General features: G+C 42.7%; 1 protein-coding gene across 1 annotated transcript in view; it reads right to left on the bottom strand.

The window, feature by feature from the left end:
* Positions 1-19,039, bottom strand: part of LOC106582435 (aryl hydrocarbon receptor) — a 45,304-nt gene extending 26,265 nt beyond the window's left edge. The window contains exons 1-2 of the mRNA XM_014165544.2: positions 18,352-19,039; positions 16,574-16,761 (exon numbers count right to left, since the gene is read on the bottom strand). Of these exons, the coding sequence (XP_014021019.1) occupies positions 16,574-16,761; positions 18,352-18,392 (229 nt within the window). The 5' untranslated portion in view covers positions 18,393-19,039. The remainder of the gene's footprint in view (positions 1-16,573; positions 16,762-18,351) is intronic.
* Positions 19,040-26,349: the final 7,310 nt, after the last annotated feature.

Below are 26,349 nucleotides of genomic sequence, written 5' to 3'. Positions count from 1 at the left end.
TTTGCCTAACCTGGTTACATCATAATGGCTTGGGAACCAACACATCAGCACGTTCATGGTCTAAAATAAGAATGTGAGGTCATCGTGCTCAGCGTTCTAAACAGACTCTGTTCTGCGAGATGGGACCTCCTATAACAGGATGCATGGAGCTTATCGCCTATTCTTCACAGTGTGATGTTTCACCCATATGTTTGTGGTCTTTCACCTCAAGACTCATGGTATGCCCCTATGTGGTCTTTCACCTCAAGACTCATGTATTCTAAGTCGTCCAACAGTGGGGAGTGAAATTAAATGCAAATTGAAACATCTTTGACACGCAATGATATTCAACAAACACACTGACACCACATTTATTGTGAATACTGTAGCAGGATTCAGAGAAATTGCACACACGAGAGAGAGCGCAAGAGAGCCAGAGCCCACGAGAGAGAGGGAGCGAATGAGAGAGCAAGAGAGCGAGCAAAAGACAGAGAGAGAAAGAGACAGACAGTCAGAAAACAGCATTGCAGGAGAAGCAACACACAGAGAGCGAGAGACAGATTCGCATTAACGCTACATCAGAGTGAAATGAGGTGACAACTCCTTTGCACTTCACTGCTCGCCAAGCTTCTCTCTCTCTCTCCATTGCAATAGCTCGCCAAGGACTTGTCTCAACTCCACGGTCACATTAAACTAAAGAACTATGCAGAGAGCTGAGACACTGAGTACATTGAAGACTGCTGGGTGTGTGGTTGAGGTCACAGTAAGGTAAAACTAAAAGTCAGAATCTCTGAGCACCGTAGCACCTTTAGGTGTAAAAACTTAACATACCCAGATGCTGGCCACTTTTTTTAGAAGCGAACCACCTTATTTCTCCCCTTCGCTATATCGGCATCGAACACGTCACCCTCCCTAGGATAGGGGGTGACCTTGACAATTTACTGTTAAAACAAGAGAGCGCATGGATGTTTAATTTAAAGACCCTCGCTCCCTATAGTCTGAATGTTGAGTTTGATCTGAAACCATTCCTGTTATCTATTCTAAATCAATGTGTATACTAGGCTATTTATGATGAAATTGTAGGCCATCTGATCATTGCATATCTATTTGTGCTTTTTTTTCTCTATATTATCTGTATATTGACCAATGATATCAGGCCATAGCCGGCCATGATTACGAACACCCATCAAAACCTATACTGGTGCCCTGCAGTGCCATGAAACCCTGATGAAGACAGCTTGCTGTCGAAACCTTGGAAAATACATCTTTGCATCGGAGCAATTATTGTGCGGCGTTTCCTTTTCATGTCACTTCCTGACCAGTAAAGGGGTTATTTGTTATTGTAGTTTGGTTAGGACGTGGCAGGGGGGTGTTTGCTTTATGTGGTTCGGGGATTGTTGATATATGTGTGTTTATGTAGAGGGGTGTTTGTTTAGAGTATTCCAGGGTTTTGGTTATGTTCTATGTTGTGTATTTCTATGCTCTATCTATGTTGTGTATTTCTTTGTGTTGGCCTGGTATGGCTCTCAATCAGGAACATCAGGTACATCGTTGTTGCTGATTGAGAGTCATACTTAGGTAGCCCTGTTTTCACCTGTCCCTTGTGGGAAGTTGTTGTTGCACTGCTGTATTAGCCTGCAATGCTGTTCGTTCGTACATTTTCTTGTTTTGTTATTAAGTGTTCTAAATAAAAGTTAAAATGAGCACTCAACCCGCTGTGCCTTGGTCCAGTATATACGACGAATGTTACATTTCATTTAAAGTACAGCTATAGTTGAACAGGTCAGGACAGCTATAGTTGAACAGGTCAGGCAGGACAGCTATAGTTGAACAGGTCAGGACAGCTATAGTTGAACAGGTCAGGGACAGCTATAGTTGAACAGGTCAGGCAGGACAGCTATAGTTGAACAGGTCAGGACAGCTATAGTTGAACAGGTCAGGGACAGCTATAGTTGAACAGGTCAGGCAGGACAGCTATAGTTGAACAGGTCAGGACAGCTATAGTTGAACAGGTCAGGGACAGCTATAGTTGAACAGGTCAGGCAGGCCAGCTATAGTTGAACAGGTCAGGACAGCTATAGTTGAACAGGTCAGGGACAGCTATAGTTGAACAGGTCAGGACAGCTATAGTTGAACAGGTCAGGACAGCTATAGTTGAACAGGTCAGGACAGCTATAGTTGAACAGGTCAGGACAGCTATAGTTGAACAGGTCAGGACAGCTATAGTTGAACAGGTCAGGGACAGCTATAGTTGAACAGGTCAGGACAGCTATAGTTGAACAGGTCAGGACAGCTATAGTTGAACAGGTCAGGACAGCTATAGTTGAACAGGTCAGGGACAGCTATAGTTGAACAGGTCAGGACAGCTATAGTTGAACAGGTCAGGACAGCTATAGTTGAACAGGTCAGGACAGCTATAGTTGAACAGGTCAGGACAGCTATAGTTGAACAGGTCAGGACAGCTATAGTTGAACAGGTCAGGACAGCTATAGTTGAACAGGTCAGGTCAAAGCGGGGCGAGTTAGAAGTTGGCCTGACTTCTGGTCTGATAACCTCATAAGCTTTACTGTTAAGCTATAACACTATACTCACTAGTCTTATATACAATGGGCCATGCCATGTTCTACACATTTCTACAGAAGAGACACAGAACTGTATTATTTCCAAGCAAAAACCATGACGTTTCAACTTCAGAGAGCTGTCTACTCAATCAATCCATTGAGTCAGTGTCTCATTGATTCAATGACCGAACCCAACGAACAGAGAAGAAATAACGGCAGAATTTAAAAGAACCCAACGAACAGAGAAGAAATGTGAGAATTTAAAAGAACCCAACGAACAGAGAAGAAATGTGAGAATTTAAAAGAACCCAACGAACAGAGAAGAAATGGGAGAATTTAAAAGAACCCAACGAACAGAGAAGAAATGTGAGAATTTAAAAGAACCCAACGAACAGAGAAGAAATGGGAGAATTTAAAAGAACCCAACGAACAGAGAAGAAATGGGAGAATGAAAGAAAAGTCTGGAATACAGATGATGTCATGGGAATAGGACCTTTATGACGACCCGTACTGTGATCCGCAACAACCTCTGACCGCTAAGGCGATGTCTTGACATGACTGGGTAAATGGGGTCGGGTCAGGTCTTTTGTTGTCTGAGGGGTCAGCAGAGACAAGAGTAGGAGAGGATTGGACGCTATGCTAAGACCAGACACCTGATGGGACTTGTCCCCATCACACGGAGCTTGGGTGGAGGGCGTTGAGTGGACACACTGACCTAATTCCCATACCAATCTCTCTATCAGGGGTTTGGGTGGAGGGCGTTGAGTGGACACCCTGACCTAATTCCCATACCAATCTCTCTATCAGGGGTTTGGGTGGAGGGCGTTGAGTGGACACCCTGACCTAATTCCCATACCAATCTCTCTATCAGGGGTTTGGGTGGAGGGTGTTGAGTGGACACCCTGACCTAATTCCCATACCAATCTCTCTATCAGGGGTTTGGGTGGAGGGTGTTGAGTGGACACCCTGACCTAATTCCCATACCAATCTCTCTATCAGGGGTTTGGGTGGAGGGCGTTGAATGGACACCCTGACCTAATTCCCATACCAATCTCTCTATTAGGGGTTTGGGTGGAGGGCGTTGAGTGGACACACTGACCTAATTCCCATACCAATCTCTCTATCAGGGGTTTGGGTGGAGGGCGTTGAGTGGACACACTGACCTAATTCCCATACCAATCTCTCTATCAGGGGTTTGGGTGGAGGGCGTTGAGTGGACACACTGACCTAATTCCCATACCAATCTCTCTATCAGGGGTTTGGGTGGAGGGCGTTGAGTGGACACCCTGACCTAATTCCCATACCAATCTCTCTATCAGGGGTTTGGGTGGAGGGCGTTGAATGGACACCCTGACCTAATTCCCATACCAATCTCTCTATCAGGGGTTTGGGTGGAGGGCGTTGAGTGGACACACTGACCTAATTCCCATACCAATCTCTCTATCAGGGGTTTGGGTGGAGGGCGTTGAGTGGACACACTGACCTAATTCCCATACCAATCTCTCTATCAGGGGTTTGGGTGGAGGGCGTTGAGTGGACACACTGACCTAATTCCCATACCAATCTCTCTATCAGGGGTTTGGGTGGAGGGCGTTGAGTGGACACACTGACCTAATTCCCATACCAATCTCTCTATTAGGGGTTTGGGTGGAGGGCGTTGAGTGGACACCCTGACCTAATTCCCATACCAATCTCTCTATCAGGGGTTTGGGTGGAGGGCGTTGAGTGGACACCCTGACCTAATTCCCATACCAATCTCTCTATTAGGGGTTTGGGTGGAGGGCGTTGAGTGGACACCCTGACCTAATTCCCATACCAATCTCTCTATCAGGGGTTTGGGTGGAGGGCGTTGAGTGGACACCCTGACCTAATTCCCATACCAATCTCTCTATCAGGGGTTTGGGTGGAGGGCGTTGAATGGACACACTGACCTAATTCCCATACCAATCTCTCTATTAGGGGTTTGGGTGGAGGGCGTTGAGTGGACACACTGACCTAATTCCCATACCAATCTCTCTATCAGGGGTTTGGGTGGAGGGCGTTGAATGGACACCCTGACCTAATTCCCATACCAATCTCTCTATCAGGGGTTTGACATATCATATCAGACATATCATCGGGACTGTGAGTATTTGTGAGTTTAAAATATGTCAGCTACAGTATATCTCGTCTCAGTAGTTCTGGCCAATGTCCACGCCCTAGATTTTGTTGCGTTACTGTACCAACTTAAACAAGCATCCATTGACCCTAAAGACAAATAGTCTAAGCCCACCGTCACATCAACGCTACAAACTTGCTTGCAGAAAGAAGAAAGCATCTCCTTCCATAATACGTAACCATACATTGATATTCAGACCTTGAGCAGTAGTAGCCTTTCATGGTCTGTTGACATCCATTGCGTAATGGAGCGGCTCAGTATGTGGCCAGTGGTATTACCCCAGGTCAGTCTCGTGTCCTTTGGCATGAGCGATATTTTTCCAGGCAGTCTGCTAGGGTAAGCTTTGTTGTTATTGATCCCATTGTAGTAGGTCACTGCGCTTTCTGGTACTGGTCCGTCACGTGGTCCACCCAACGCGTCCATGAGGAAAAAGGTACGCCTCCAAACTGATTACTGAAGCCCTACTGGTGATGCATGGGCTTTGTTGTCACTGATGAACTCAGAAATGATAGATCAACTCAATAGATTGACAATAGATTGACATTTGTATAGCGCTCCAGCAATACCTGAGGGCATGAATTTAGCTGAAGCTGAATTTAACAGCTCGGCTTTGCCAAATACACTTAACTGAGCACAATGGAGAAATAATGTATTTAGACATAAGTGAAATGTTCCATTTATTGTTAAGACAAGGAAACAAGCAATAAAACCATAGAAATACATGCTTCATATTTCACAGGATGCCCCGACCTACCATTGCCCCATCCTACCACTACCCCGTCCTACAACTGCCCCGTCCTACCACTGCCCCGTCCTACAACTGCCCCGTCCTACAACTGCCCCGTCCTACCACTGCCCCGTCCTACCACTACCCCGTCCTACCACTACCCCGTCCTACCACTACCCCGTCCTACCACTGCCCCGTCCTACCACTGCCCCGTCCTACCACTGCCTCGTCCTACCACTGCCCCGTCCTACCACTACCACTGCCCCGTCCTACCACTGCCCCGTCCTACCACTGTCTCGTCCTACCACTACCCCGTCCTACCACTACCCCGTCCTACAACTGCGTCGTCCTACCACTGCCCCGTCCTACCACTGCCCCGTACTACCACTACCCCGTCCTATCACTGCCCCGTCCTACCACTACCCCGTCCTACCACTACCCCGTCCTACAACTGCCTCGTCCTACCACTGCCTCGTCCTACCACTACCCTGTACTACAACTGCGTCGTCCTACCACTGCCCCGTCCTACAACTGCCCCGTCCTACAACTGCGTCGTCCTACCACTGCGTCGTCCTACCACTGCCCCGTTCTACCACTGCCCCGTCCTACCACTGCCTCGTCCTACCACTGCCTCGTCCTACCACTGCCCAGTCCTACCACTGCCCAGTCTTACCACTGCCCCGTCCTACCACTGCCTCGACCTACCACTGCCTCGACCTACCACTGCCTCGACCTACCACTGCTTCGTCCTACCACTGTTTCCACCCAAAACCATTGTAGGATCTCCAGACAAATGTCTGTGCTTTCTTTGTGAGGGACCCATTACTTCCACTACTAGTTGATATTTTTCTAATATTTCCTTGCCTTATGAATAAATGGAACATTTCACTGAAGTCAAATACGTTATTTCAAGATTTAATCAGAATATGAATTATTGATCGGCTGTCAGATTTATGGCTCCATCAATGTGCTTCGGAGGCACTTGCGATAATGATGCAGCACTTACAACAACACTACCACTGAATATAAATGCTCCTTTCGAACGGCAAACCGTTGCTGAGCCAAACTGCACAAACCTGCAGCCTTCTTTTAAAAAACTGTCTCTGGGGAAGTTCTCCTTTTTTTGAAAGCCTATAGGCTACAGCAATACTAAACAGAACCGGCCTCCGATCGCCACCCTCTCCTCATGTTTGAGGTTGAGGCAGGCTGAAAATTTGATTAAGCAAACCTGACAAATAAGCAGTGACCCTGAAAATCTGACAGCTTGTGAAAGGGCAATGGACTCTAACTTGTGTGGTAGGAGAAGGGGGTGGGGAGGTTGAAGTAGTGGTGAGAGCAGCGAGGTAGAAATATGGTTCTATACTGCTGAGGTACCTGGGACTGAGAAACGAGCTCCAACTATGGGCATCAAACACCCCCTCCCCCTCTCTATATTGGGAGCGATCCAAGCCATCCGCATGGAGGCATCACATTGCTCACTGACACTTTTCTGTGGAGAACAGCTCATGACCTGATCCAGCTATGTTGTTTGAGATTTGTCCGACAGAGAGGCAGGCTTGCTTGCAGCAAAACCATAGGAACCCATTACAAAACACCAACAATATTTAGCAAATGTTTAACGATTTTTAATTAGCTATTTACAAGTGGATTATAGGGAAGTTTCAAGTTGTATTAGTCGTGTATACAGGATATGCATGATATACAGTACCAGTCAAAAGTAGTTTTTTTCCCCTTTATTTTTACTATATTCTAAATTGTAGAATAATAGTGAAGACATCAAAATTATGAAATAACACATATGGAATCAGGTAGTAAGCAAAAAAGTGTTAAACAAATTAAAATATATTTGATATTTTAGATTCTTCAAAAAAACACCCTTTGCCTTGATGACAGCTTTGCACACTCTTTGCATTCTCTCAACCAGCTTCATGAGGTAGTCACCTGGAATGCATTGAAATCAACAGGTGTGCCTTTTAAAAGTTAATTTGTGGGAAAGAAAATGTATTCTTAATGCGTTTGAGCCAATCTTCACTATTATTCTACAATGTAGAAAATAGTAAAAATTAAGAAAAACCCTTGAATGAGTAGGTGTGTCCAAACTTTTGACTGGTACTGTATATACTAGGCGGCGTCAGAGGAAGGCCCAAAATATTGTCAAAGGCTCACCCAAGTCATAGACTGTTCTCTCTGCTACCACACGGCAAGTGGTACCGGAGCGCCAAGTCTAGGACCAAAAGGTTCCTTACATCTAGATGTTCCGCTAGCGGAACGCCTCGCCAATATCCAATGATAGAGCGTGGCGCGAATGACAAACTCCTCAAAAATCCCAAAACTTCAATTTTTCAAACATATGACTATTTTACACCATTTTAAAGACAAGACTCTCCTTTATCTAACCACATTATCCGATTCCAAAAAGGCTTTACAACGAAAGCAAAACATTAGATTGTCAGGAGAGTACCCAGCCAGAAATAATCACACACCCATTTTTCAAGCTAGCATATAATGTCACAAAAACCAAAACCACAGCTAAATGCAGCACTAACCTTTGATGATCTTCATCAGATGACACTCCTAGGACATTATGTTATACAATACATGCATGTTTTGTTCAATCAAGTTCATATTTATATCAAAAAGCAGCTTTTTACATTAGCATGTGACGTTCAGAACTAGCATACCCACCGAAAACTTCCGGTGAATTTACTAAATTACTCACGATAAACGTTCACAAAAAACATAACAATTATTTTAAGAATTATAGATACAGAACTCCTTTCTGCAATCGCAGTGTCCGATTTTAAAATAGCTTTTCGGTGAAAGCACATTTTGCAATATTCTGAGTAGATAGCCCGGCCATCATGGCTAGCTATTTTGACACCCACCAAGTTTGGCACTCAACAAACTCAGATTTACTATAAGAAAAATGTGATTACATTTGCTGTTCTTCGTCAGAATGCACTCCCAGGACTTCTACTTCAACACCCAATGTTGTTTTGGTTCCAAATAATCCATAGTTATATCCAAATAGCTGCGTTTTGTTCTTGCGTTCAAGACACTATCCGAACGGGTGACGCGCCGGCGCGTATCGTGACAAAAAATGTCACCATTACCGTACTTCGAAGCATGTCAAACGCTGTTTAAAATCCATTTTTATGCGATTTCTCTCGTAAAATAGCGATAATATTCCGACCGGGAGACCTTGTTTTCGTTCAAACACTGAAAATAGAAAATGGAGTCTTCACATGCAAGCGCGCACCAGTGTCATTGTTCTCAGAACGACCACTTTCCAAAATCCCTACTGTTTTTCGCCCAGGGACTGCAGAGTCATCATTCCCCGTTCTGGCGCCTTCTGAGAGCCTATGGGAGCCTTAGAAAATGTCACGTTACAGCAGAGATCCTCTATTTTCGATAAAGAGGCTATAGAAGGACAAGAAATGGTCAGTCAGGGCACTTCCCATATAGAATCTTCTCAGGTTTTGGCCTGCCATATGAGTTCTGTTATACTCACAGACACCATTCAAACAGTTTTAGAAACTTTAGGGTGTTTTGTATCGAAATCAAATAATTATATGCATATTCTAGTTTCTGGGCAGGAGTAATAACCAGATTAAATCGGGTACGTTTTTTTATCCGGCCGTGAAAATACTGCCCCCTATCCTAAACAAGTTAACAGCTTCTACTCCCAAGCCATAAGACTGCTGAACAACGAATCAAATGGCTTCCCAGACTACTTGCATTAACCCCCCTCCCCCCTGTTTTTACACTGCTGCTACTTGCTGTTTATTATCTATGCATAGTCACTTTACCCCTACCTACATGTACAAATTACCTCGACTAACCTGTACCCCCGCACATTGACTCAGTACTGGTACCCCTGTATTTAGCCTCATTTTTATTTTATTGTGTTACTTATTTTCAATGAATACTTTAGTTTATTTAGTAAATATTTTCTTAACTCCATTTTCTTAAAACTGCATTGTTGGTTAAGGGCTTGTAAGTAATCATTTCACTGTAAAGTCTACTACACCTGTTGTATTCTGCGCATGTGACAAATAAGATTTGATTTGATTTTAAATCAAACATTTCAGTGCAGATGTAGCCTATAGCAACACATGAAGCAAAAGCACTGAACTAATCGATATTGAACCCATTTCAACTGTTCACATACAGCAGCACAGAATTCTACTAACTACTCGGTTTAATGAGTATGCATACAACACGGCTATCCCATTGGAGGATATGGCGATGATCTGGATCTATGTCCTGATCCATGGAGAGTCGCATCACGTCCTCCTAGTTCTACATGTCCATTTGTACTGCTGCCTGTGTCTATTTCTATACTAAAGCCACTCTAAGCTTGTCGTTGGATAGAATGGTCCACCTGGACATGTATATTCTATCCTCTCAGCCATCCATTTCTGGTTTTCTCATGGCTTACCTATCTAGGGAAGGGGAAAAGAGGATACCTAGTCAGTTGTACAACTGAATGCATTCAAGTGAAATGTGTCTTCTGCATTTATCCCAACCCCTCTGAATCAGGGGGGGGGCTGCCATAATCGGCATCCACGTCTTCGGCGCCCGGGGGAACAGTGGGTTAACTGCCTTGCTCAAGGGCTGAACGACAGATTTTTACCTTGTCAGCTCGGGATTCGATCCAGCAACCTTTCGGTTACTGGCCCAACGCTCTAACCACTAGGCTCCCTGCCTCCCCATCTACATGCTGTATGTAAACTCCTGTATTTTGGCTCCAAAAAGAGGGAGAACTGAACACATGACTTTATTTTTCAAGCATTATTTTCCAGTGTTATCCACTAAGCAACAGACCAGGATTCAAACCTATCCTACTCGATAGTACTTGACATCTCTTTCCTTCACACTACTACGTTGAACCAAAGGTGAATAGTTTTATTTATAGAAATGAGAGGATATTAAAGAGTAAGGCCTTTGACATCAATCATAACCTTTCGCTGTGGTGAACACAGGAATGACCTCAATAAGAAAAAAAACTTAATTGCGGCCGTTCAAGAGAGACCCTCATGATATTCTTAGTAAAACGTTTCCCCCCCTATTCTCTGTGTTGAAAGTTGAGAAAATGAAACAAGATTTTAAAACTAGTGATTGAGAAGTGAGGCATGGAGCAGAAGTAGCTTGCTAATCCAGTATTAGTCTGAACAAGCTGGCGAACAACCTTCCAAAGCAAACAGAACCCTTTCAGAATTCACAGGGATTATTCATTCTAATCTCAATCTATATTTACAGCAACTATAGGCCAAAGGTCAAACTGAAACCATACCCCCAATCACAAGAACCATACATATCCCTATGATATTGTAATTGGATTGCATCTGTTATCTTGAACCTGCATAGCAGATTTTGATAAGAAACAGCTAATTGTTGAGATGTGTAAATTGCACATGCCATTTTAGATTTATGAGTGTTGGTCATGATGGCAAATGTCAACACTGCACATAAGGCTCTCCAGAGGGTGGTGTGGTCTGCCCAACGCATTACCGGGAGCAAACTACCCGCCCTCCAGGATACCTACAGCACCCGATGTCACAGGAAGGCCAAAAAGATCACCACTGCCTGTTCACCCCGCTATCATCCAGAAGGCGAGGTCAGTACAGGTGCATCAACGCAGGGACCGAGAGACTGAAAAACAGCTTCCATCTCAAGGCCATGTATTTAATATTATTCTACGGTATCTTAGTCACTTAATGTTTACAAATCTTGCATTACTCATCTCATATGTATATACGGTATTCTATACTATTCTACTGTATCTTATTCCATTCCGCTCTGACATTGCTCGTCCACATGTATATAGTCTTAATTCATTCCTACTTAGATTTGTGTGTATTGGGTATATGTTGTGTAATTTGTTAGATATTACTTGTTAGATATTACTGCACTGTCTGAGCTAGAAGAACAAGCATTTCGCTACACTTGCAATAACATCTGCTAACCACGTGTATGTGACCAATAACATTTGATTTTACTTAGCTTCACAGCAAAAAGCACATGACTCCATTTAAAAAGTGACTGGGTCATTAGCTAGCTATGGACCAGGAAGTTGCGCAACAGAGAAGAAAAGGAAGAGGGCTCATGCTTCCTGGTTGGTTGCTGGTAAAGACAGCTCTTCCAGGAATCCCAGGAGCACTCTTATTGGCTTAGTTATTGCCGTTTTCCACCTCACGGGAGAAACGTGTGATGATAAGGTGGCACCTTTCACCCTTCCGTCTTTACAACAGAAGAACTCACAATGGAAGGGCCATTCCTCGCTCCCAGTTGGCTCCTAAACCTCTTTGTAAAAATGAAAAAAAATGAAGAAAAAAAAGCGGAATGACGGAATGAAAAAAACTATGGTGGAAGCAAATTTAGGGCATTGTGTTGTTAAATAGTGTCATACAAAATGTGGAGGGCGGATTCTAATGCTGGGAGTTGATACACGGGGGTTTGTGTAATGTCAACAGAGTTAATAAGCCTTCTATATAGTTCAGCCTTCTTATTGTACCATCAAAATGAAGGGCTTACACATTTACATTGCACAAAATATTATGAGTGCATTGGATTTGTGTCCTCATCTATGTTTATAATCTGACTGCCTGAGAGCTCGGCTTGTCTGTGGTTGTTAGTGTGGGGACCTCCAACACAGAGGGAGTGTCCCATTAACAGAGGAAACACTGGCAACATTAGAGACCAGAGCCAGAGCTCTGAGAGGGCTTCTTTCAGAACAGCTATATACACACTTTTTATGCCTGTTACTGTGTGTCACAATGATTCCCTCCCTCCCCTAGTCCACGTATAAGGAGGCCTGGGAGGGAAACTGCAGTTGGCATGCAGACTTATGTGGACACGGACACACGGACACACACACGTGGAAAAAGTATGCAATTGTCATTTTTTTGTAAAAGTAAAGATATTTTAATAGAAAATGACTCAAGTGAAAGTCACCCAGTAAAATAATACTTGAATAAAAGTCTAAAAGTATTTGGTTTTAAATATACTTAAGTATCAAAAGTATAAATAATTAAAAATTCCTTATATTAATTAAGCAAACCAGACGGCCCCATTTTCTTGTTTTATTAATTTATGGATAGCCAAGAGCATACGCCAACACTCAGACATCATTTACAAACGAAACATGTGTGTTCAGTGAATCCTCCAGGTCAGAGGCAGTAAGGATGACCAGGGATGTTCTCTTGATAAGTGCATGAATGGACCATTTTCCTGTCCTGCTAAGCATTAAAATGCACAGTACTTTGGGGTATCAGAGTAAAAAGTACATTACTTTCCTTAGGAATGTATTGAAGTAAAGTACAGATACCCCAAAAAACTTCTTAAGTAGTACTTTAAAGTATTTTTATTTAAATCCTTTACACCACCGCACACACACACAGGGGAAAAAGATTGCACAATAGCAGACTAATAAGCATATCATTGATTCTCCAGGGTGAATTATCCATGACAATAAAACACAGATGAAGTTTCCAGCTCGAATAGAGATTTGACCTCGCTGAAAAAAATAAGTTACAAAGCCATCAGCAAAACTATGACAGTATTACAGTAAAGCGTTTACGCTGCAGTAAATATCTAGCACAAGACAATGCCAACAACAGAAGTGCATGACACATTATACAGAAACTGTGGACACTTTGACACTGAAACGAAATCCTGATTACCGAACATACTGACTACACTGGTCACGCACGTGTGTATGTTGATTTTGTCTATCCCCACCAGACGCGATCATCACACGCAGGTTAAAATATCAAAACCAACTGTGAAACAACTATACTAATTTGGGAGCAGGTCGAACACACATTTAGCTAGCTTGCTGTTGCTAGCTAGTTTGTCCTGGGAGATGAACATTGGGTTGTTCTTTTACTTGGCATGCATATGGTCCATTTTTTTAGCTGGTTCTTTGTAGAATGTTGACCCAGAGTCATACAAAATATTGTGTTTATCTACTCCGACGATTAATCCACAGATAAAAAGGGAAACACGAGTTAGTTATATTTAATTATTCTCTCCTCGCTGGTCTTTCAAGTATCCACCTGGGTCTGTATCTTCCTGATATCCAATAGAGGACTTGCAGAACGGCTCAAACAGAACCCAGTTATATTTTAGCGCCTGGCTACGCAGACGCTCGTTGACGCAGACGAGTGAGTGGCTGAAATAATTTAATAACATTTATTTTGCAACGTTCCCGCACGCAACATTTGCCCGTGAGGCCACCATGGTGTGTCACATGGACCCAGGGTCACAGAGCTCACACAGGTTGCATCCAAATGGCACCCTATTCCCTACATAGTGCACTACAAGGCCCATAGGGCTCTGGTCAAAAGTTGTGCACTACATATGGAATAGGGTGCCTTGTTGGACACAGAACAGCCTACCCACTGGGCACACACAAAGTTGAATCAACGTTGTTTCCACATCATTTCAATTAAATTCCGTTGAACCTACGTGGAATAGACATTGAATTGATGTCTGTGTCCAATGGGTAGCTGCCTCCCATCAGAGACCAGGATGTTATAGCCTCCCATGGTTCCCTGTGATGAGGTCCTGGTGGTTGTATAGTGTTCATTCCGGGTTACTGATAATCCTGAGAGTGAATTGTTGTACATGTAACCGGCTAAGTACAGGGGGCATGGTGCAGGATAGAATCTCCTCCTTAAGCATCCAGGACATTTGGACCAGAACATAGAGTGATGTCCTTGTCTGAGGCATTAGCATGGAACAAACCAAGTGCTGCCTAATGTGGCTTTGCCTATCTGGGAGAAATGCCTATGCATACAGTACAATTATCTGGTATTTACTGTGCTTTAGGTTTTAGGTACTCCTGCTCTCAATCCTTCAGGTTGGCAGAGGAAGGATGCCAGTAGGCCTGAAGACGAGGAGGAGAGGAGGCAGCTGGGATGGATAATATTGTCAGACGGATTAAACAGGCTCTGATAGGCTTTGTTCAACTTGTACAAGACATTTAATTCCACACAGAGCAACAACACTGGCCTATGGTACAACACAACCAGATAAACAAAGAGACATATTACAATAGAGGGCATCTGAGGTATTCTTAAAAAATACAGAACATAGTGTCCCTACCAGAGAACAATGCTAGTTGACTCTGGTGGTAAAACCAACACTACACAGCATTCGGTAGGCAAACTCAGCTAATTAACAGCAAGTGGTTGGGTAATGATGGTGGTGGCTGCATGGCCTACTAGCCACCATAGAGACAGAGACCTGGACGGTTAGGCAGAGCTGAGCAACCTCTTCATAAATCACCCGTCCAACACTGTACCAGGGCCTAATCCCAGAGCACTGAGCAGCAGCTCTGTTTACATACAACAAATGATGATGGGAGACACAGAGACGGAGGCCATGGGCCAGCCCTCAGGTAGTCAGACAGGCAGGCAGGCAGGCATACATGATGGGCTGATAGGGGTGTTGATAAGACTGCAGGTTAAGGCTCACTGTCTCATCATGTACTTCCTGAATGTGAGGCCTGTTAATTACTCACTGTTTGTGCAGTCAGGGAAGGAACTAGGCTGATAGTAACACAACAAGGACACGAGGGCTTGGCAGCACACTTTGACCTGTGATGCTGCAATACAATATCAACAATATATTTTGACAGGCTGAAGAGATTTGTTAGACTCATAACACAACAATCAGTTATATTCATAGTGCCAATCATCACATTTCGTAATCAAGCAAAGTCACGCAATTTCAGACACGAATCAACACTTCGACGACCCATATATATATATATATATATAGATATATATAGATATATATATAATAATAATAATAAAAATAATATGGCTTTTTCAAATGATTAAAGCTACAGATTATATAGTTCCATAGAACTAAAGGCTGGATTCTCACCCCACCCTTTTCCAGCATCTCCATTCCTCTCCACAAAGTATTTGTACATATGCCCTCTCTCTTCACACCCAAAAAAGCCATGCATTTGCAATATCTCCCCCAACACACTGGTATCACGGGTCCCGGATCCGGTACGGCGCACCCCAAACAGCCATTTCAAGAAGCCACAGTCTTAAACAAACACTACCCTCCCTCCGTTTCATAAATTCTTTAAACTCTGGGTTTTCTCTTAATTATTAATGCTTCGAGAGTATCCAACGCTGCATTGCAGCATTCTCTTTTAAAGAGCACTGCCTAAAATAACGTCTTTTCCCCACAACATAGGAGAGAAAAAATACAAATCCGTCCTCTTTGCATGCAATTATTTTGTTCCCAAACACACTCTCCTCTGTTTTTAATGGAGCCCTTGCTTTCTCTTCCATCCTTAACTACAAATAAAGGCAGAGTCACAGACTCTATGAAATATTGAGGCCCCTTCTTCTCCAGGATGAAATAATGGGCTGGCTGAGTGAAGCTGGCTGGCTGGCTGGCTGAGTGAAGCTGGCTGGCTGGCTGGCTGAGTGAGGCTGGATGGCTGAAGCTAGCTGAGTGAGGCTGGATGGCTGAAGCTGGCTGGCTGGCTGGTTGAGTGAAGCTGGCTGGCTGAGTGAAGCTGGCTGGTTGAGTGAGGCTGGCTGGTTAGCTGGCTGGTTGGCTGAGTGAGGCTGGCTTTCACAGCTGATTAAATGTACTTTGAAGGTGTCAGGAAACACAGGCCATGAAAGACCCAGGTTCTCTACTGTTTTGACATCTTCATAAGAGTTCTAGGGATGGAAGCTTGGTTTAAAAAGTCCCAGTGGCTCCTCACAGTGCTTCCAATGACTATGCATAGCAACTACCGTGCTGCTCTGTTCCATCTACTAACTGTACAGACAAGACAGCAAGTCAGCACAGGGATGCCAGAAGGGGCTCAAGCTAACTGCTTTGATAGCTAACTGCTTTGATAGCTCCCTGCTCTGATACTCTTTAAGTAGAGCATATTTTTAGGATAGGCTTTAGCTACATACTGCAGTGGCCGTGTGCTATGCTAACACACCCTTGTGCTGTACACAGTGAGGGATCAGTGGACCTCTGTTTACAAAACAAGGACCTTATGTCTACACAGGAAGCACAACATTTCAGGAAGCACTCTATTGAGGACCTCAAACTAAGGGCCCTATTCAAGCAATAGTTCCAGAGCAATAATAGGGTTCTTTGTGGACCACTTCTTACCGGTGAAGAAGTTCTTGGCCCGGAGGTAGCTGACACTAAGGCGGAGGATGGAGAGTTTGTCCAGGCTGGTGGTGACCTCCTCAGGGAAGGGGAGGAGGCTGGCCAGTCTCTCCAGCTCTCCATTCAGACGGTCCCGGTGGCGCTTCGAGGGATTCGACTTGACCCCTTCTGATTGTGGCGGTTTTACGCTGCAAGGAGAGAAGAAATCATTATTTTTAACTTAATATTTTTACAGAAAACTCAAGGGTCTTATTAGCATTATTAATACCATTAGCACTATCAATATAATTAGAAATTATACTTTTGTAGTAATATAGGTAAATTAATCATTAAAATACTTCAACAAGTAGAGTAACATTGAAATGATTAAAACAGCCCAAAAATCAATGCTAAATTTAAAACATGATTTGTGTCATGTGTATAACACCATGTTTTTTTTTTTTAATTGTAAATATGTTTTGAGTCATAATTTATAGAGCTCCTTCAACAATCCACTCATGAGTTAACAAATCATGCCAATAAATGCCCCAGAGAGCTGAATGCACTTCTGGCATTATGTCATAAACATACACATTTTCCACTGACAACATACTGTTGGTTCAACAAAGATGTATTTATGTAAACACATGTTAGACTTATGCATGTTAGGTACATTTTTACTAGTGAATTGGTAAATTATAAAATAGACTTATTTCAAAATAATAATACACAGGCTAAAAATGAAAATGTTATAATAATAATCCTATAATTATAACATAATAATACTTCAAAGCCATTTGTTGTGAAAATGTGAATGTTTTACATCCGTCCAGTGTCCTTTCAGCAGGTGCAAGGTGATAACTCTCAAGTATCGGAAAGTGTTGGCCTTATTTACCCGTGACCCATCACAAACATCGGACAAAGTCCCAGACATTTGTTCAATTCAAACATTTCTGTTACACAGGCAATAAAAGGGGGTGTTGACTAACCTAAAATGGCGCAGGATATTTGCGGCTATGTGGTAGAATTGCATCATCAAGAAATTGGATGTATAAACATTATTTCAAAATGCAAATGTTTACGTTGGTTTATGTTGGTTTAAATTGAACAAAAAATAATGCAACGAGGTTAAGAGTAAATTCTGGCTTCACGTGATAACGAAATAACAAACGCAGCAACTATTTTTGACGACAAGTGCAACTTTGGAGCGCACCCAACTTTTAGCTTACTGCGAAATCATTTTTTAAAAATACGATCACACAATAGTTTCACTGTTGATTTAAAGTAGCCTATATATATATACACATTTCACAAATTAATAGTCTTATAGTCAAATAAACTGTTTTATAACGCGAGTGCCTGGTCGAGGCCTTTCTGACACTGTCAAACAGGGCGCGAAGGAAGTAGTTCTTCCAGAGACGGGTAACTTCAGTCCTCCGGGGCTGGAGTGGTGTCACACCTTTTCTCCATCCCTAGCAAACACTGCTGATTAAATTAATTGCATACTAAACTGCATATCATGATTTTTGAAAGTCAGGTGTATTAGCCTGGCTGGGGAAAGTGTGATACCAATCAGGCCCCTGACAACTCGAGGTGGCCCACCTGAATATGTGTCTTATCGTGTGTCATCGACATTATCAATTTAATTCCGGTGAAATATGCTATTTAAATTTGCACAAATATAAGGTGAGTGATTGAGCGCTAAAAGGGGCGAGCTAGTATGGATGCAGGGCTTTGAACATTTGGCTATTTCTGTTTGCGAAAAGGCCTCTCAATTCATATAAATAAACTGTACTTACGCTCTCTGGACTGGTTTTCTCCTTTTACGTCCAGCATACATGATATGGCTGTATAAGTCCGATGAATCTCCCCAAAAATATTGGGAAGGGCTACAGTTCCCTTCGAGCTACATAGGCTACAGCCGACAAGAAGTGTCGTTAAACTAATCCATCAGATGAAACACGTAAACACATTAGCGAGAGGACAACGACAAAAACAACAAATAGTCGCACTTTTAATTTATATTTTATCCATCAACTGTGCACATGTAATCGATCAGATCCAGAGATGAGTTAAGAAATATAATTTATATAAATGAATGGCATTGTTGCGTACACAGAATTTCCTCCGTTGAAATGCATACAATTTGCAATGCTGTTTACAGTCCATCGAGATGCTAAATTAGTCTGCAAAACAATGCTTCAACCCAATATAAAACCCAAGTAATTCATCTCATCGTCTAGCGGAATGGTGATGTAGATGTGTGGTGCCGGTGCGCTTTGCAAACCGCAGTCCCCTTCCATGGTAGCCTGCACCTTTCCAATTCTTTCCTAGGCTATTTTTTCCTATTTTACCCTGACAATAATGTGACAAACGTTAGGACAATTATTGTATTTGCTGTATTAGTCCTATGCTTAACGTCCTCTATTCCCAATTATCTCGTCAAATTCGGCCACGCGCATCGCCCTGCTTGGGTCCAGGGTAGGGTTGGGCGGGCACGCGCACTAGAGGTCAACGGGGAACAGAACATCAGCTGGAAACACAGCGGAGCGCGGTTTGCGCGTTCCCGAGCGGACCGTTTCGTCCAATCAGAGTGGAAATGAGAGCGGTTTCTGTTGAGCCTGGTGTCCTCTGCTGTATGTGGGTCAGAGGTTAGAATTTTAAATAATGAAACCATGCTGTTCTAAATGAACGGTTTAGCATACTCTGGTGTTGAAATGAATTTTTAATAGTTTTTTCGGCCATACACGTTTATATAGCATACATTTGATTAGGAGGGCTACCCAGACCCCTCTTTAACGCTGCAGCTACTCTCTGTTTATTATCTACGCATAGTCACTTTAACTCTACCTACTTGTACATATTACCATTGTTATTTTACTGCTGCTGTTTAATTATTTGTTACTTTAACGTTTTATTTTCTACTTAACACTTATTTTTCTTAACTTCTTAAAGCGTTGTTGGTTAATTGGATTGTATGACAGCGTTTCACTGTAAAGTCTACATCCGTTGTATTCCGCCCATGTGACAAATGATTTGAATAGGCTACGGAAATTGATACAGACCTGCTGATACATGACAAAATCTAAATATAGGCCTACCTCTTTGCATATATATATATATATTATTTTCAAAGCTGCAATCATGGGGGACACACAGTATGGATAAATGATCAGTAGTCGACGGGATATAAATAGCACTCCCACAGCAATTTTCCATAAATCACCACCTTCCATAGACACCTGAAACCCCACCTCTGTAAGTCGCTCTGGATAAGAGCGTCTGCTAAATGACGTAAATGTAAATAATATACTAACAAAAATAACTATAAAAATGTCTATCAAGTCATTGTGATCGTATAGTCAATATAACAATTTCTAATAATTACTAATTTACTATAATAAAAATACAATTGTTTCCATGTGTAATCTCATATTTACAACATCAGAATAAACTATCAACCATTTTAGTATTCAAAATACACTGCTCAAAAAATTAAAGGGAACACTTAAACAACACAATGTAACTCCAAGTCAATCACACTTCTGTGAAATCAAACTGTCCACTTAGGAAGCAACACTGATTGACAATACATTTCACATGCTGTTGTGCAAATGGAATAGACAACAGGTGGAAATTATAGGCAGTTAGCAAGACACCCCCAATAAAGGAGTGGTTCTGCAGGTGGGGACCACAGACCACTTCTCAGTTCCTATGCTTCCTGGCTGATGTTTTGGTCACTTTTGAATGCTGGCGGTGCTTTCACTTTAGTGGTAGCATGAGACGGAGTCTACAACCCACACAAGTGGCTCAGGTAGTGCAGCTCATCCAGGATGGCACATCAATGCGAGCTGTGGCAAGAAGGTTTGCTGTGTCTGTCAGCGTAGTGTCCAGAGCATGGAGGCGCTACCAGGAGACAGGCCAGTACATCAGGAGACGTGGAGGAGGCCGTAGGAGGGCAACAACCCAGCAGCAGGACCGCTACCTCCGCCTTGTGCAAGGAGGAGCAGGAGGAGCACTGCCAGAGCCCTGCAAAATGACCTCAAGCAGGCCACAAATGTGCATGTGCTCAAACGGTCAGAAACAGACTCCATGAGGGTGGTATGAGGGCCCGACGTCCACAGGTGGGGGTTGTGCTTACAGCCCAACACCGTGCAGGACGTTTGGCATTTGGCAGAGAACACCAAGATTGGCAAATTCGCCACTGGCGCCCTGTGCTCTTCACAGATGAAAGCAGGTTCACACTGAGCACGTGACAGACGTGACAGAGTCTGGAGACGCCGTGGAGAACGTTCTGCTGCCTGCAACATCCTCCAGCATGACCGGTTTGGCGGTGGGTCAGTCATGGTGTGGGGTGGCATTTCTTAGTGGGGCCGCACAGCCCTCCATGTGCTCGCCAGAGGTAGCCTGATTGCCATTAGGTACCGAGATGAGATCCTCAGACCCCTTGTGAGACCATATGCTGGTGCGGTTGGCCCTGGGTTCCTCCTAATGCAAGACAATGCTAGACCTCATGTGGCTGGAGTGTGTCAGCAGTTCCTGCAAGAGGAAGGCATTGATGCTATGGACTGGCCCGCCCGTTCCCCAGACCTGAATCCAATTGAGCACATCTGGGACATCATGTCTCGCTCCATCCACCAACGCCACGTTGCACCACAGACTGTCCAGGAGTTGGTGGATGCTTTAGTCCAGGTCTGGGAGGAGATCCCTCAGGAGACCATCCGCCACCTCATCAGGAGCATGCCCAGGCGTTGTAGAGAGGTCATACAGGCACGTGGAGGCCACACACACTACTGAGCCTCTGTCATGATTTTCTTCATCATCCGATGATATAGCGAAATCGTCGTCTGAAAGTGTGGACCAATACGCAGTAGAGTTGACGTTCATTTTCTTAATTTATTAAAGAACGTTGAACACGAAAAACAAGAAAACAAGAAGCACGACAAATGACAGTTTTGCAGGCTCACAAAAACACGCAATGCAAAAACAATCTCCCACAAATACAAGACAAACACACCCAACTAATATAGGACTTCTAATCGAATGGCAACACCAAACAGCTGCCTTCAATTTGAAGTCCACCCCAATTAACTCAACATAGAAACACACTCACTAGACTACACATAGAAATACATAAACATAGACCATAACTCAAAACCCGGAAATAATAAATCAAACACCCTCCTAACTAACACACCACCCTGAACCACATAAAACAAATGCCCTCTGCCACGTCCTGACCAAACTACAATAACAATTAACCCTTATACTGGCTAGGACATGACAGCCTCATTTTGACTTGTTTTAAGGACATTACATCAAAGTTGGATCAGCCTGTAGTGTGGTTTTCCACTTTAATTTTGAGTGTGACTCCAAATCCAGACCTCCATGGGTTGATAAATTGGATTTCCATTGATTATTTTTGTGTGATTTTGTTGTCAGCACATTCAACTATGTAAAGAAAAAAGTATTTAATAAGATTATTTCTTTCATTCAGATCTAGGATGTGTTGTTTAAGTGTTCCCTTTATTTTTTTGAGCAGTATATATAAAATTAACCCTGAAAAATTACTCAATGTTACACTCTTGTGGCAAATAAATATAATACATCTACAACGCACCACATATGTTCCTAAGCTAACAAAACCAGGCTAATGCGCTGGCTTGTGCTCATGAGTTTAAAAAACATATACTTTATACATTTCTCATAAATTACCTGCAATGATGGAACACACACAGTATAGATGAATGATCAGTACTCGACGGGACATAATTAGCACTTCTAAAGAAGATGCATTTTTCAGTTAGTTACCAACTTCAAAGAGGGAACTTTAGCTAGCATAAAACCCATATGAAAAACTGAGATTCGACAACAAAAAGTGGCTACCCAGACGTTAAACCAACAACGGTAGTTACTAATAACATAAACTGATAATGCACAATGTAAAATGTGGATTTTATGATGTAATGTCCTTTATACCTTTCTATCCTGGGACCATTCCATTATCAACTCACCCACAGCAATTCTCCATAAATCTATTGCGCTTTATCCAGAATCCCATACCTTTACCACTGAGTGTATTAGACAATGTAAACACATGAATCTACCAGGAGGTGGCATAATATCTGTTTTATGCAGGAATTTAACAATTTAATTACACCGTTACATATATTCATGATTCATCTGATTACTTTTCTATTTTTCTATTGTACACGTTTGTAATAATTTTCCAGGAACTGTGTCCGAATAGGCCTTTTTAAAACACCGTTACTGCTGAAAGGCAGTTGAGACTCCCACAATTTAAACAAAGCATATACAGGTAGGCTCAAGTGAATGCTCTCACACAGTAGACAAAGGGAAATGTATACGACTATGATAATGCATATATGAAGTCATGTGACCGTTGAGCCCATAGGGCTCTATATCCTGAGCTGGGAGGGAGCAGGGCCCATATCCTGAGCTGGGAGGGAGCAGGGCCTATATCCTGAGCTGGGAGGGAGCAGGGCCCATATCCTGAGCTGGGAGGGAGCAGGGCCTATATCCTGAGCTGGGAGGGAGCAGGGCCTATATCCTGAGCTGGGAGGGAGCAGGGCCTATATCCTGTGCTGGGAGGGAGCAGGGCCCATATCCTGATCTGGGAGGGAGCAGGGCCTATATCCTGTGCTGGGAGGGAGCAGGGCCTATATCCTGTGCTGGGAGGGAGCAGGGCCCATATCCTGAGCTGGGAGGGAGCAGGGCCTATATCCTGAGCTGGGAGGGAGCAGGGCCTATATCCTGAGCTGGGAGGAAGCAGGGCCTATATCCTGTGCTGGGAGGGAGCAGGGACTACATCCTGTGCTGGGAGGGAGCAGGATCCATATCCTGTGTTACTTTACACCACTGCCTATATCCTGTGTTATGTGAAGAAGACAGAGACATATAGGATCATGTATGTAGGGCAGAGACTTTTGTTTCTCAATACACCACATAGATAGTTGGGTTTGTTGCTGGAAACTTATGCTATAAAACATTCATATCAACCACAGCAACCAACCTGCAATTGTCACTAACATTTCAAAACTGTCAGTGGAACGCACTACTCTGAGCAGACATAACCAAATGGTGACTGATGATATTATTGACCTTCCCTGTATTCACTGAGCGGGGACCAGGCAGTTTTGTTTAGTTGTTTGTCGGTTAATTTGTTTGTTTATTTATTTACTCTGAAACATCAAGCCAAAGGGAGAGCTGAAATCCCAGTGCCATAAGGAGGTTGCTAGGTTGTGAGAGAGAGATTGTGTGTTTAGACATAACCAGTCCCAGGGACCACCTTCTCCTCTCATATCCCCTTCTCCTCTCATCACATGCGAGTCACAGTCTCTAGATACTTTAGTCAATGCTCTTATGTAGGCTGGGGTAGTTACACTCTAATTATTTTGAATTTTTTAACCTTTATTTAACTAGGCAAGTCAGTTACGAACAAATTCTTATTTTCAATGACGTCCTAGGAACAGTGGGTTAACTGACTTGCTCAGGAGCAGAATGACAGATTTTTACTTTGTCAGCTCGGGGATTCGATGTTGCAACCTTTCGGTTACTAGTCCAACGCTCCAACCACTAGGCTACCTGCTGGTTACTAGTCCAACGCTCCAACCACTAGGCTACGTGCTGGTTACTAGTCGAACGCTCTAACCACTAGGCTACCTGCTGGTTACTAGTCCAACGCTCCAACCACTAGGCTACCTGCTGCCCCATTCAGAGGCAGTGTATAACATCCTCATAAGCACTGAATTATAAACGTTCATGAATATGTTATGAATATGATATAATGCTTGCACATGTGTTATGTACCCCTTCAATAGGTCTTACATATGTCCTAATGAAAGTGTTATCAAATCTCTGAATCTGGGAACACCTAAATGAAGCAGAACAAATGGGATTATTACGCACAGCTGATTGTAAGAGTGGATATCTCTGTTTCCCTTTGATTGAAGCCGAGTACGTAGAGAGATGTAAATGAAACGTAGATAATCAAATACGGGACATTTGTTAGTCTAGTTTTTGGGATGTTGATCTCAACTGGTGTGATTTTCATATCAGCCCTTTTGGGCTCCAACCTCACCTGCACATCGTTTTTACAGTTTTTTAAATTTATTTATCTGTATCGTTTTCTCTTTCACTTCTTTCCTTTGGTGTGAATAAATAAAACCTACAAACCTAATTTTGGTGAAACTACTACAGCACATACTAAGCCTGTATCTGTATGTACACAGCACGTGTATCTACATTCTGTACTCTACTGTATGTTCCTTTGAGTTTACATCCCCCAACGTACACAAGTAAATTAGAAGACAAAGCACAGTGAAATACCCTCAACCCTGAAACACTTTCTAATCTCCTATAGTGACTCAGTAAATCAATGCCCTCTCTCTCTCAATTCAATTTAATTTAAGGGCTTTATTGGCATGGGAAACATATGTTAACATTGCCAAAGCAAGTGAAGTAGATAAACAAAAGTGAAATAAACTCTCTCTCAATTACATTTTTCAATTTAAGGGGCTTTATTGGCATGGGAAACATGTTTACATTGCCAAAGCAAGTGAAATAGATAATTAACAATATCTCTCTCTGTGATTAATGACTGAGTAGTAACTAATAGTCAGAGCCTGCACCAGTACTGTAATGTGAGAGGTACCTACGGGCCGGGCAGGATAGCCCTGGTTGGTATGGTATGATTGACATTGGCTGTGTGCCAACCTGTGGCTGCAGTGCCATGGAAACCTCATCAAAACCAGCTATCTCTGTGTCTTATGTCTCTGCCACAGCACAGAAGCCCTTATTCCTTCATTATAAAACCATACCTGCTCTAATTCACTGACTGTTCCTAGGCCGTCATTGAAAATAAGAATTTGTTCTTAACTGACTTGCCTAGTTAAATAAAGGTAAAATAAAAAATAAAACAATTTATGATAGAAGTCCTTTCGGTGTAAGTTCAACTCATGCAGATCCTTAAAGAGGGGTTTGGATGGGCAGTGTGGGGTGATATTTGTTTAAATAGGTCATTAAGATTATATTATTCAGTCAACAGTAAAAAGATGCGCCCTCCAGTGTCCAACAGAAGTATTGTACTTTAATAAAGACCAAGTAACACGTTAGTAAGTTATTAGAAATATTTTTTATATGAGAATTAATTTTACAATTGAGAATATAAGGTAACAACATAAGGTGGTAAATATCAATACATTGCATACGCTATACTTGCCTAAATACAAGTGAACTACACTAAATTAAATATTTATGTGGAGACAAATATTTCCAAGGAGAATAAATGTCTAACAGATGTTGTAAGGCCACGAGACATAATAACAACATGAAATAACCAAACATACGACAAACAAATGCAAAAACTGAAATATTCATAATATATTGATGCTGAACTCTGCAACTGCCTGATGTCAGAGACCGTTGAAGAGTAAGCTTAACGAATAGATATATAGCAGGGGGTGGATTAGGGTGGCAAAATTCTGGGAACTTTCAATAAATTCCCAGGCTTTTCCCTGAAATCTCAGTTGGAGGATTCCCGGAATCAGGAAGGAATAAGCAGGAAATCTGGAATCCTCCAACAAGGATTTCTGGAAAACCAGGAAATGTATTGAAAGTTCCCGGAATTTTGCAACCATAGGGGTGATATATAATGTATACCCTTCCCTTTCTTTTATATCAACTTTGATACAAGGAACTTTATCAACATTTCAAGGCAGGCGCTTTGAAAACTTGACACCCATTATATTATAAATCAGCTTGGTGAAGCAAAAAGC

This window comes from Salmo salar, chromosome ssa21 (genome assembly GCF_905237065.1).
Source record: "Salmo salar chromosome ssa21, Ssal_v3.1, whole genome shotgun sequence".
Lineage (NCBI taxonomy): Eukaryota > Metazoa > Chordata > Actinopteri > Salmoniformes > Salmonidae > Salmo > Salmo salar.
Note: the sequence above shows the minus strand (reverse complement) of the source record. Positions and strands in the feature narration are given on the sequence as shown.